This window comes from Harpia harpyja, chromosome 1, assembly GCF_026419915.1.
Source record: "Harpia harpyja isolate bHarHar1 chromosome 1, bHarHar1 primary haplotype, whole genome shotgun sequence".
In the NCBI taxonomy this organism is placed as follows: Eukaryota; Metazoa; Chordata; class Aves; order Accipitriformes; family Accipitridae; genus Harpia; species Harpia harpyja.
Window position 1 is genome coordinate 57,943,039 of NC_068940.1, and position 13,759 is coordinate 57,956,797.

Sequence of the window (13,759 nt, forward strand, 5' to 3'; positions counted from 1 at the left end):
TGAGGTTTTTTTATTTTTTAATCAACGTAGGTGGAAGTAAACATTTATTAACATTTGGTCAAGTGTAGTGTAACTTGCATTTGTATTTTCATTGTTATTAATGGAGGTATGTATAGATATACAGAAACCTTGAGACAGTTGTTTTTCTATTGCATACAGACTAGCAGTCCATTGGAAACAGAGAATGAAAGCATGAAGGTTAGATCTTAGAGGGCGGCAGTTCTTCATGCACAGCTTTTGTTAATCTTGATTTTTTGTTTGTTTTGTTTTCAAAAATAAAAACATGGGAAACCAAGATCAAATGATGGTGGACAGGAAAGGTGACATCATCAGCCAGAAAAACACCAGAAGTGCCTGAACCCCCTCATTCAAGTCCAAAGGTGCTAGTTTCTTCAACAGCTGTCAGCAGCTTTTCATACAGCATAGAATATGAGGGGTAAGGTGGAAGATCCAAACGGTTGAAACATGTGTGTGCCCTGCAAAAGGAAAAATAGGCTACATGTTAAGTTTAATCTAAATAACTTGAGAAAATAAGAATTGAGAAAACAAGTTCCTACTGAGACTCAAGACATTCAAGTTCACTCAAGAGAGAGAAAAAGAAATTCTATTAAACTCTTAAACCCTGCCAAAATCTGAGGTACTGTAACGTATGTGCACATACACATGAATCTTTCAAATAGAAGACACAAGCTAAGTATCAACATAACATCATTCTCTGCTATCCGTGCATTAGATGTTGCAGGGATCTTGCAGGGATCTTCATGGACATGAATGCTGGAGGTCACTGCAGAGCTGGGGTCTAGGCCCTGATAGAGACAAAACTCCACTATTCTAATTTTGGTTGCTTTGGGTTTTTAAAAAAAAATGCAACTCAGCTGTACATCTAGCATGAGCAGCTAGTAAGTTTTGCACCAGTGGACAAGCACAATGTGATGAACTATACTGACAGAATGGGCTCAGCATGTGTTTACAGTGAGGCAGGGCTGACTGGTAAAAGACCATTCAGGGATCTGCTAACTGAAGAAGGAAGGTTGCCGAAAATGTTCCTGTAAGTCAGCTGTTGGCCATCTGCTGCAAGTCTGGCCTTTAAATGTTATTTATTTGTAGTAGCCAAGGCAAAAGCAAAATATTTTGTGCAGAGCAAGCTGCCAACTTGATGACCCCCTTTTCCCCCAGTTCTATCATTATATTTACCCCCAGTTGGCAGCACCTTCAAAAGAAGCTGTGGAACGGGTTCCACGCGTGCCTCCACCTTGTTGCAGCTTTTCTGGTAGCAGCAATTAGAGCCAGATGCAGACTGCACTTCACTGTGTGAGGTGCTATACAAATGTGGAGCAAAGAAACAGCCCCTGCCCCAACAATTCATCCATTTCAACTGACTGAAAAACTGTAGAGCTCATTCAACAAACAGGGGGGGCACATTTTCATTAAAATGGTTTCATTTTTTTCAGTCAGCTTGGAGTTTTACATCATGCTAGAAATATTTCTGTCTCTTTTTGCTCCCTCTGATAAATGTGAATTGACAAAACCCTACAGAAGGAAATGTAGCCTCAATGGTTAACAATGTCTAAGCTTCTGGGCGCTAGTATTTTTAGAAGCCGTGAAGTTGTTTTAGCTTTTCTATCTCATACTTTAATTCAATGTTATTTCTTCAAAACTGAAGAAGAACTGCTATCTTGGAGAAACTATGTGAAACTGTGCTAGTCATCTCTTAGGCCACCCACAAAGTGAGGAAAACATGATACTGGTAGATGGGCTGGCCTGAGACTTGCAGATTCAGAGGGAGAATTTTATCAAGCACCAGTGGTGAATCATTAAAAGCAATCAAGCAGCTGAAATAGCCAGAGGCACGTAATCTTCACTGCATCACAGAATTTCAATTAGGAGAGCTTTTACTGTCCTTTTTCCCCTTCTGAATGAAGATTTGTTAGCTGGTCACTCTCAGAGAGAGTGTACAATAAATACAGAATTTGCGGAAATGAGCTGGGAACATATGAGTTATTGAAAAAGGAACATTAATAAAGCCATTATTTAATACATCTCTTGAAATTAAACATGGCAGCTCATGTGTATTATCCATGAGTAGCCCTGCACTGTTTATTATCTCAGCAATCTTTGGCAACGTAAGTTGTTTCTACAGCCATTGCCAATACGTATCAACCACTGGGAGTTAATTAACTGAAGGATTCTTGTAGTCCATTCAGAACGTGTTTATCATAGGCAAGACAGCACCATTCAGAGACAGCTGGTCTCGAGGAGCTCAGCTGCCTGGCTCCAGAACTGGAAGCAGCATAGTCATGGTGGCTCAGGTGTGGATTCTGCTAATGTAACTTTGCTGAATCTAAAGTAATCTCTCTATATGGTACTTAACTGTGGCACATTTAACTGTATGAGACCATAGCATCTCAGACGTTGCTGTCATGCATCCTATTGTGCGGTGCAGACATATCCTCAGCCACTGACTGGTGTTTACTTTCTTGCAGACATGCATCTTGACTGATCATCATCCATCTCATTTCATACTGGTTATGAAACAACCTTGCAATGCTGTTGACTTTTAGTCATCCTTGACCTAGTCAAACTCAGAAAAAAGATAAATTCCTTTTCCTATTTTGAGGTTTATAGAAGTGCGCTCTTCTATAGAAGGTCTCAAGGAACTTATTGTGGGGAGAAACTATTACAAAGAAAGGAAGAAAAAGTCAACATGTCTAGAAACACGGAAGCATTTTGCCAAGCAACACTCTTGTGTTCTCCAGTTCAACAACTTTATAGAAAAAAATCCTTTCACTTCAAAAACCGTCATCAAATAAAAAATGAAAACTAATTTTCAGGAGTACTATGCATTACGTTTACACTTCTACCTACTTAAGGTGCAAAACACAATATATTGCTAAGGGCAAAACCTGAGTTTAAATTCTGGTCTGTGAAACTGCTGTGGATCTACTGCAACTCCAATGATGCCAGTGAAGCCCACTCAATCCTACAACAAGATAACTACATGCAAAATTGTCCGGTATACATTCAGCAATGGGCCTAATTGGTTCTTTGCTGCAAAGGTCAGACATGGTGTCTACTTGTGTAACTAAACAACATATTCTGCCTCACCTGAAATAAGAGAGAGGGTTGATTGGGACTCCTTCTCATTCAGTGTTGCCTCCCTCCTCAGTATTGCTGTGCATAGCGCCTTTGCCTCTTGCAACTGAAAGCTGAAACCTTTATTTTCCAAACTGGACTAAAGACGAATTGCTCAGCCTCTAGTCTGTCCTGTCATACACTGTGCGATACTGCAGCACACAGGACAACTAAGAGGCAAGGATATTTTCCATAACATCCACTGTTGCCTAACTCTGTGCCTTGTCCTCTGAAGGGGTAAATTCCTCCTGACTGGTGTTGACCTACTACTACTGATCCCAGTGAGAGTGACTACAGTAAGCATAATCCAGGGGACACCTGCTGCACATATTGGGGTGAAAATATTACATCAGCAGTGCAAGAGACAGTCACAGCAATGAGAAAAGCCTTTCTTCCCTTGATTAAGCCTCCTACCACATAAGCCTGCTGACATTTGAGAGGGTGTTCAGGGAGTGAGAGGTCTGGAATAAGAATTAGATTGGTAAGAGCTTTTATGGAAAGGATTCTGGCTTCTCTAGAAGAAAACACAAGATAAAGTCATGTAAACCAACCCTGACCCTCATGTGCCCTCATCATCCAGTAAGCAAAGCAGTAAATGGACCACTTAAAATTTCATTCTCCCTGGCAGACTTTATTGCTCAAAGTAGTTTTGGTGGGTCTGAACCTTTAATCTTGCTCACTGTTCAAAGTGCTGTGCTATTTCTTTTCTTTTAAGAATTCTCTCTAAAAAATTATAAGATTTTAAGATTTTTGCATTCTTCTTTTATTTGTCACTTCCTTTAATCCCCATAACAATGAGAGTCCGAAGGCAGTAAGTGTGCACAGAACCCCCTCCTATCTTATTTATAGCTTGAACCTATCAACTAAAATAAGACTTGCATTCTAACATAACCATGCCTGTCAGGCAGAAACTGGGCATTTCTCCTTTTCACCTTGCTTTCTTTAGATGAACCCACAAACCCCTCTTTGATCAGCTTCAGGACCCACAGGTATCAACTTTTGTTCCTTTTGTCTGTAAGAAGGAACACTTATATGCTGTCTGGGAACCACTGCTTAATAGATGAATGTAGATTTGTAGTTGGTATTTCTGTTGTATGTGAGAAAAGAGGAAAGAGAAGAGGGATGGGAGATAAGGAATGATAAAAGACAGCAAAGCACACACACTCAGTCCACTGGGAAAGAAGGAAATGATGAGAACAAAGTTCTTTGTAGTCATACAGAATCTTTTTTTAATTGCTATATGGGATTCTGGGGTGATTAAATACTTGATCATCTAATAGAGAGGGACAGAATTCTCTTACAAAAGATCAGATATCTACTGGTAATCTTTATCATACATAACCTGCAGACAGTATGGTGGTAATCACTAATATTACTCTGCTGAATGAAAATCTCTTTTGATGGAAGGGTAGTTGCATCTCAGCACTGTTGAGGAAAGTGACCTCATTGCTTCAAATCTGATTATTTGAATCACTGGGATACATGCCGAGGTCCTTACTTAATTGATACTCAAACAGACATAACCTTGGAGCTGACAGGAGTTTTGGCCAGGTGAGGAGCGCAACCAGAAGATGGGGCACTGAACACTTTTGCCGGCTGAGGATTTAAGAAGAGGGAACTTTTGTCTCCTATAGCTATAGTAGAAAAACACTGCTAGTTTTTTGCGCAAGTTTGTTTTGGGCCAGGAGTTCTGCTCCCACAATACCAGATGAAGCTACGTTATTCCAGCTAGAAAGCCAGTGTCTGTTCATTAATGTTTGGTGGGGAACAAAGAATAAGTTCTTGCGGAACTACTGCTAAAACTGGTTCCATGTTAAATATCTGCATGACCCAGGAAAGGTGAAGAGAGGCTTTCTGCTTCAGAAGAAGCTATAGCTGGAAGAAATCTCCATCCATCCCTACTCAGGCAACCAGCTGCAATAAGTAAAATATGGAACTCCTTTATTTTGGGAGAAAGCTTTGCATATTAGATAGGGAGAGTAAAACTCAACCTTGATGAACAAGTGGTTAAACCTGTTATTTCATATGGCAAGCTAAATTGATTTGGAAGAAACCATGCTGCAGATTTACACTAACAGATCTGTAAATTCTGGCAGTCTCTTTGGAACCTGCTTTAGGGTCATCGTCTAGAGATCTGGGATTAGAGCAGCATCTCTGAGCTGTATAGTACTTTGAATTTCTAACGTGTGTGGTATCAAAGTAAATATAGGTAGGAATAATGTGTCTGGTACACATGCATACTCCAGAAATAAACCACTGGTGTAATCTAACTCTCATTTATCTTAGATGAATGTATTACACCACCATTACCCTGTTCATGTAGGGTAACTGGTACTGATGAACAAGCCCACCAATTTAGAATGAAGTTACCAGATTCTCAACCTTCCTGAAAAAGTCTTGCTTATCCTCAGTGCTTTCAAGAAGCACTCTAGGCATTATGTATTAGTGATTGTTCTTTGAAAAGCATTGCATTTTAGAAATTTACACCATGTCTCTTTTCTGGGAGTGCCATGTTGCTGTCACAAGTGCAAAAGCATGGCTGGTTTAGGTATTATCACATCTTTGCTCACTGTAAGCAAACAGCAGTTGCATGCTTCATTGCCAAAGTGTAAGGACAAGTTTTATGGGAGAGTCGCCTACTTCAGCCATCTGGAGCAGGAGTGGGAGAACACAGAAAGAGGCCTGGACTCTCCTGATAGAGCTAAAAGTTATCTTGATACTTTGTCAAGCAGATGAAAACCCAAAGGCCGACTAACCTATCCCCAGTGACCCACCATCTACCTGGATGTCAGGAAAGCCAAATGCATCAGCTTTATGCAGGCTTCCATAACACCTCTCACAGTACCATATTTATTGGGTCAGGGCCTAAGAACTAAGGCCAGTAATTAAGAGGTGCAATCCATACCTAGGTACATGAACAACTAAATCTGATGATTGCTAAGACACGAGAAAGCTGGTTTTTTTCCTAGAACTTTGAAAACATGGAGCAAGGGTAACTCTCACTGTGAAGTAGGAATTGTTAGAGGGAGAAGGGAATTTGTTGCATTTTTTTTAAACAGCTAAAGTTATTTACACTCGTATTATATCACAAGGGCCAAAAGGCCTACAGGATATGACATATGAGGTTTTTTTTCGCCTCTAAGTCTAACTAAATATGTAAGTAAATCTAAATAAACACGAGCAATCCATAATCAGGCATTTAAAAAAAGTTTAAAATAACATTTATTTAGTTGCTTAACTAAGGATTTAGGGAGCCTCCAGGTTTAGCCTGTGTGTTTCATGTATTTCTTAACACTGTGTATACTTGGCAGCACCCCATAATTTTATAAAAATGCAGGTAATAATTCATGGTGATCAAGCTGTGTTTATTCCCATGAGCAAGTGTTGTTTCTCTTTCCCCTGGCTAAAATGAATGCAGAGCTCTAAGACTTCTAAAAGGTGCTAACAACTTTCACCTGGAAAAGAGGCCTCGTTCAGGGAGAGCAACAAGTTCGGTGATCAGCAGACAAACATAAAGTTGTTAATGTGAATATCTCGGGGCTAACTGAATCTAGGTCATAAGTAATGCCTAGGTTCACAAAGAAAGTTAAGCAGAGCAGAAAGAGGCCAATTACCTTTTCAGAACTTGATGGGTCAGCCCAGGGCATTTTCTGTGCACGTGCCAAGGTCCACCCTCCCATCTCACCCCTTTCCATCCCAGAAGGATTACAAAGACAGCTCTGCAGAAATGCTGCACAAGTCTGTCACTTCCAGTTGCTGCTTATGTACAGGCAGGAATGCCCCTGGTAAGCTCTGAAACCCTTACATAGAACCAGACTGTATATATGCTGCAAAGGGAGGATCTGGCCTACGCATAGCAAACTGTAGCTCTCAGGCTTTCTTTCCACATTGCTGGCTGAAGCTCAGAGGGCATGAGTCATCTCACTGACCTTACATGTTTTCATCTGTTTTTAAATCTCAGTGCCTACATCTAGCTTTCATGTAGGCTCTAGTTCTCCATATAGTCTCTGTAGAGACTTTATGGTCAATGGACATAAAGCAGAATGTACCAGGTGTGATTCAGCTGAGCTATTTTAGAAATCTGTGTTCAGGTGAGATGAATTGTGCCTTAAAACACTTACTTCCCTTTTCCTGACTTTAGAGGGAGTCCACATAAGATGTCAGCTCTGAATGTCTGCCAATACAGTGCCCTGGTCCAGCTCCTGCATCTCCCCACTGCATAAACACGGGCTTGAGCAGGCTTGGACTAGGAGCGGGGACCATATTTGGACCTTCCCTCTCCAGAGGACTCTGGAGGTCTGCTCAAGTCCATGTCTTACAGTATGCTTCTGGGTAAAAAACATGGATGGCAAGTAACTAGAAAACTGGATCAGACCCATTGTTAATTCATGGTCTGAATATATCTGCAAGGCCTGCGAGAAAAGATTTTTGCTCTGTGCCATGAAAGTAGCCTCCTTTAGACTGCAGCTGAAAGCAAATGATAAGAGCAGGAAGAAAGCATCCTTTGGAGGGCAAATGTTATGTAAAAGGGTCGCGTAACAAAAGTATCTCAGAGGTGATGAGATGTGGCCCCATGAAAAATGGTCTCCAATCTCAATGGGGCAGAGCCTCAGGCAACTGTAAGGACATTCAAGAAAAGGTGACTCACTTCAATGAGGAAGGATGAGTGCTGGTCACGGATGAAGTGCTGGAGCAGAACTCAAAGCTGAATGTATCACTGGCTGTGCCATGGCTCTCTTGGGTGGCCTTAGGCAAGTCAGACCACCCCTCTGTGCCCCAGTCCCTTTGTTCTGAAAAGGAAGATGAACCCTCCTTTGGGAAGCACTGTGAAGTCTGTTGACTCTGTGTGACATTATGGCTCATTTGCTCCTAGCTGGCTGACTGAACTAGATGTGACAAATAGGGTATTATCACCACATGGTCTGAAGTCCCTTTGCTAAGCTGCTTCATGATGAAAAAGTGGAACCATCAGAGCAAATGAAAGGATTACACTCAGGTCTCTGGCCAAAACTCAGAGGCAGATTCTGGCTTTCATGGCTCTCTAAACTCACAAGTATTTTTACTAGTATTTTGGAAGTAAAGGGAACAGAATCAGCTGACAGGCTCCTGCGGGTCTGGATCTGTTCCAGAACCAAAGCAAGAGAACTAGGTTTGGACCTATGGAAATCTTTATCTAACCACTTCCCAGGATTCAAAGCAGTTTAAATTGAGCCTGCGAATCAAAAAGAGCAAAAGAAAACACTTTTCTCTGAATGTAATTACAGAACAAACTGATAATTGTTTCTTTGCTGTTTTAAGATGTCCTGACTGTATTCATTACCTTTCACTGGCAGAGAGATGCAACAAAGTACGAGGCTCACCTTTCTCACAGCACTTCTGGTTTTGTATCCTAGTTGGGACATACCTTGGGAGGGAGGTTATTTTCCCCCATTTCTCTATACAGAAGCGCCGTAGCCCATTGCTCCCTCGGAGAGCTGCAAAGCCCTCATATGGCACACTTGATGTTCCAGTGACGAATTGCAACAACCGGAGTCTCTGCTCATTGTTAAATCTCTCTACTGCTGCCCAGAACCACCGTATTACTATGTGTCCATCATGGTAACCTAAACCAAGAAGCAAGAGACAGAAATTAAAATCACACCCTCTAAGTGAGAAGTGTAACATCGAAGTGTGTTCCCACTAGCATGGGACAGCAGATCTCCTACTGAAAAGATCCTGACCTAACAATATATCTTGTTCTTGATGAGCAGTAGGTCCCAGCCCCCATCTTGTTCTGGCTGTGGATACTATAATATTACTAACTAATTTGAAACCCTGAACCTCAAATATATATTTGAGGTACATTGGCCTCTCACAAATCCCTTGGCAAGAACTGGGGTTACCTGCATGAGATGTAAAAGACCAATTGCAATATGCCACACAGTCCTAACGACTTAACAATTTCTCATTCCCAAATAAATTTTGGATTGCAATAGTGTTCAATGTATGGAGAGGAGTTTGCTGCCACAAGCTCTTCCCCGGCAAACTTCCCACCTGAGGGGCTCTGTGCCTTGGTTTGTGCTAATGAAAGCCAGCATAAACCCAGGCTGAATCTGTTTCAATAGCTAAACAGAAAAAAGTAGGAGGAGAGTAACTTCAGGGTCCAGCTGCGCTTGTGGTAAGCTGTGTATTTCAAGGTAACACAAAGGCTGGGCAGTGAGCAGCAAAGACTTAAATCTTGCATTTCAGGAGAGGATATGTGAACCTCAGGGACTTTCCTTTTGTAGTACAGAACTGGTGGATTTCACATTTATCCATCACCCAAGACAGCCTAGATAAATCATGCTCAGCATTTAAAGCAAAACCAGGCCAAGCAAGATCTGTATGTTGTTGAAGTGTAACGGGGAACCGTGAAATTCAGCTCTTGAATTCAGCTCCCTGCTGAAGCCAAGAGGACTTGTGATACTACTTTCCGTGAGGCTGGTAGTTCATTCACAGTTATCTGAGTAAGTAACTTTTAGATCTAATACTGCAAATCCTTTTCAGTCCTTAACAGTCAGAGCTCCTGTTAAGTCAGTAGGAACTGAGTGGGTAAAATCTAGATAGAAGTAACAGAAGCAATTTCAGCATTATTACATCTGTTGACCCAAACCTGAGATCTTACTTATTTCATGAGTTATTCTTCACAAAAACTTCCAGAACAAAATAGGGCATTTCCCTCAGGAAAGACAGGAGGAAAAGATGGACCAAGTCTTTCATGTTTTAGACCAAAAACAGTCAAGATACTACTAAGCATCAGCAAGCAGTTTACCTCCACGATATTCTGTGTTGTTACGCCAGTCATTGAGATCTATTTCTGCTGTGCCGGCTATTACCAGCTCCAGTTCTCTGGCATCAAAAACAGAGACAAGCCTGGAGTCTACAACCTGGAACAAAAACCACTTGTAAGCACAGTTTCAGACTGGAAATAAAGCAGATGCAATGTCTCGTAACCTATGGCTCTGGTGACCAGCTCTTTATTCTGATGAAGTCTGCATGCTGACAGCTAATTTCCACTCCTCCACTGATCAATCTGTGCTCTTCTTCAGGGAGTCTGCTGATGTTTTGAGTTGCAAACAATGATGACACATGGGATTTGACCAGAATGAAACAATACAAGTAACAGGACATAATCTGTGCAGAACATTCTTCATTGTTACATTCATTCTGACAAGTGATTTTGACAGTCAAACAAAGACTGGATTGGTAATATGGACAATTTATTTTATATTTTTTTTGCGTTGGAATTTGATTACAATTGTGTAGGCATGCCGTCGGGTCTTCATCCACTGACGATGCAGGTGAGATTCACTTTCTTCATAATGTGAAACCAAAAGCTTTAACAGCCTGCAGTATTCCCAGGGAGAAAAAGCTAGCAAACCATATGCACACTTTAGTAAACTGTATGGAGTCACTTAGCCAACCCCTTTCTACAGTAAAGGGCTGACCAAGTCTATTCAGCTACAAAGCCACCCTCACTGGCTTCCACCGCCAGTAATGTCAGTGCATGACTGTTTGGAGCCATCAGTTTTCAGTATTCTGTGTCTATTATCTGCTGTTTCATTTTCCAGGGTTGCCATTCTTTCAGTTTATTTCCCTCTGTGAGATAGCCCTCAGCTTTTACTTGTATTATGCAGCTGCCAGGGCAAGATACATGTTTGAATATGATTAGTAAGGGGCAAGAATAGGTGACTACATGTGTGGGTCAGCAAAGCTACAGGTTTTCATCCAGTCTTTGGCAGTCCTTGTAGCAGCTCTGCCAGAAGAATGTTCTCAGATCCAGGTCTTCAGCAAAGATAAATTAGCAAAATCCAGGGACAACGATGGAGCAGCATCCATGAATACCAGCAAGATAATAGCTGACTGTATCCTAGGACCAACTTTATTGGAATGAGTCCCTAAAGATTCAGTCACACCAGCTCCTCACTGAAGTGTACAATTCTTCACAATCTTCTTTTGTATCACAGCAGGGGAAAACAAAATTTGCAAATGCCTACTTCTTTTACTATGTGAATGGAAAGCAGTACCTTTCTTAACTCTTGATCACTATGCTTTATCGTACTCAGAATACACCTTTCTTTCTCCCTTAATGCTAAACATGCTATATCCAAGGTGCCTATCTCTACAGATCCAGGCACTCCAATTCCTTGCCATCTATGTCTGTGTAGCTATTTCCTAGGGTACCAATGAAGCATAGTTTAACCATGGGGTCATCTCATTCAGATGAGGAATGGAAGACTGTGGGAGCATCGTTTTGTTACTTACTTCGTAGAAGCCACGGACCAGGGCCTCTGTTTGCTGAACCACTCCTCGTTCCACTCGCCACTTAACCATTCTCTCGATGTACTCTTTTTTGTTCTTTTCTGTCACTGCTGTATTTGCCCCTCCAGATTTCAACTCTCTCTCTGTCACCTACAGAACAAAGATAAATAGCGGTGTAGCAATGTACGGATCACATTGTGTTTCAAATTTAAGTTGTACTTTGAAAATGTAAGTGAAAAATGTAACAGTCATATTTCTAGTTCTGGCCTCCTCACCTCTTGTCCATTTGCCATAGAACACATAGAAACAAAAAGGATAATGAGGGACACCCCCTCAGCCCCTAGCCCTAGCCTTATCCCCAGCTGAAACTGGACTGACCTTTAGGTTACTCCAAACTGTACCAGCAAAGACTGATTTGGAAAGCACCATCCATAAGCCATGTACAATGTGCCACTGCGCCCCATCTTTTCATCCTTCACTCCTTTCCCCCCACCCAGGAGCTGCAGAGAGGGTGACAACCATACCAGCTTGCTACTTGCTGTAGATTATCCAAGCAACGGTATGGGAAACAATAGGATGGAGAGGCAGTCACAGTACTGGAATAGGCAGACTGTTTCACCAACTGGAAGGAATATCTACTTGTTTCTTAGGCAACAAGTGTTACCATTCCCCAAGTGCTAATAAAAGTGTTTACTCAGAAATGCCAATAGTCAAATAAATTATCACAAAATGAATACTCCTGATACACTACCTAAACAAGACCTGTACAGCACCCTGTACAGATGACAAATATAGTCACTGTGGGATTCAGTTTTGTATCACCCACCCAAACTTGAGAATTGTTTGTACTGTAAATAACTTTTTTTTTTTAAAACAAGAGCTACTGCATTTCATTGCATTTTAATGGTTAATTTAGTTGGCTTGGGTTACTAAGGCTTAAGATTGAGAAGCGATTTAAGGAATCAATCTAGATTCTACCCGGCAAGCACATACTCCTTCTCACATGTGACGGAAAATAATATTTATCTTGCAATTATTTTCACATTCAATCTAGCAGATTTAAAAGGACGAATGTTTTGCTCTCCTCTTCAGTTTTCTGCTGCTGTTAACAATGACGTCTAGCACAGACAGTAAATGAGCTGCAGGAATACATATTCATTATTTGTATTATTTACATATTATTTATATTATTATCTATTAGCCCAACAGACAGCACACAGCATATATAGTATTTAGGTCACTTTGCTTGAGGGACCTGTTGTAACATGAATTATGGAAACACTGAATGAGTCATCTAATCTGTAGCTTTGTTGAGAAACAGCGACAACAAGTAAGGTCGGATGTAATGAGTTAGGAATTCTTAGCTGGTTCAGGTTAAATTCCCAAATATAAACCATTGCACCAACATTATGCAAGCAACGCTGCATCATCCAGAGGGTAAGACTCTGACCCAGCTGCCATGCTGTATCCTTCAAGACTGTACGGCATTAAGATGTATCTGTCAAAACCAAAGACTAAACATTGTCTAGCTTTAAGCACAACCATAAGTCCAGACGTTCTAAAACTCCTGCAAGACTTCCCACAAACATGTAGACAGGCTGGTGATTTCTTCAATTTCTCATTATCCATATAATTTCAAATACAATTAGTTATCTAGAATTGGAGATGGGCAATCAGTAACAATGTGTCCCTATTTTTTCTTTCTTGTTCATAGAGGCATTAGCCACAGCTGTGAGCTTCAGTTCAGAATTAGGTTTCAGAGTGGCAAGGAGACATTTCAACCAGTCTAGCCCATTCCTTTTACCTGACTGGAGCAATTGCCAGGACTCAGAGACAGGGTGTATTCACATATTGAGCTTGGAGACAGGCCTGGAAGAACACTTTCTACTGGGTAAAAGCATGAGAAAATACTTCGGGTCACAAGCAACTGACACCTCTCTCTGTCTTATAAGTGAAATTCTCAAATTGGCATCGAGTTCCCACCAGTAAAAATGTGTAATGCTTGTTTTGACATCGTATCTTTGTTACTACAGTAGTGCTCCGGGCTCCAGTATGCAAGAAGGCTAGAACTCCTCAGTAGTAAATTCTAATTAAAAAGGTACCAAGAAAGAGGATTTGGCCCAAAAGGCTTAAATGCTAAAAACACGTCAGAGATGAGACAAGAAAGAAAAAATGAAAGTAGTAGTGACTGCTTCATAATAAAGTCATTGTGGAAGCAGGACAAAAGGGCTGTAACCCATCTACCACACAGCTTCTCAAAGAACCACTATTTCTTGTTTCCCTTACCCAACTCTTGAAACCCAGCTTCCCAAATATTAGCAGAGCTCCAACTGTGATCTACACTTGC

At 41.1% G+C, this 13,759-nt stretch overlaps 1 protein-coding gene across 4 annotated transcripts in view; it reads right to left on the minus strand.

The window, feature by feature from the left end:
- HECW1 (HECT, C2 and WW domain containing E3 ubiquitin protein ligase 1) overlaps positions 1-13,759 on the minus strand; it is a 279,914-nt gene continuing 266,155 nt past the window's right edge. For all 4 annotated transcript variants that reach the window (XM_052795694.1, XM_052795687.1, XM_052795670.1 and 1 more), the window contains 4 exons: positions 11,416-11,562; positions 9,923-10,037; positions 8,537-8,735; positions 1-476 (listed from right to left, as the gene is read on the minus strand). In XM_052795694.1, the coding sequence (XP_052651654.1) occupies positions 365-476; positions 8,537-8,735; positions 9,923-10,037; positions 11,416-11,562 (573 nt within the window). In that variant the 3' untranslated portion in view covers positions 1-364. The remainder of the gene's footprint in view (positions 477-8,536; positions 8,736-9,922; positions 10,038-11,415; positions 11,563-13,759) is intronic.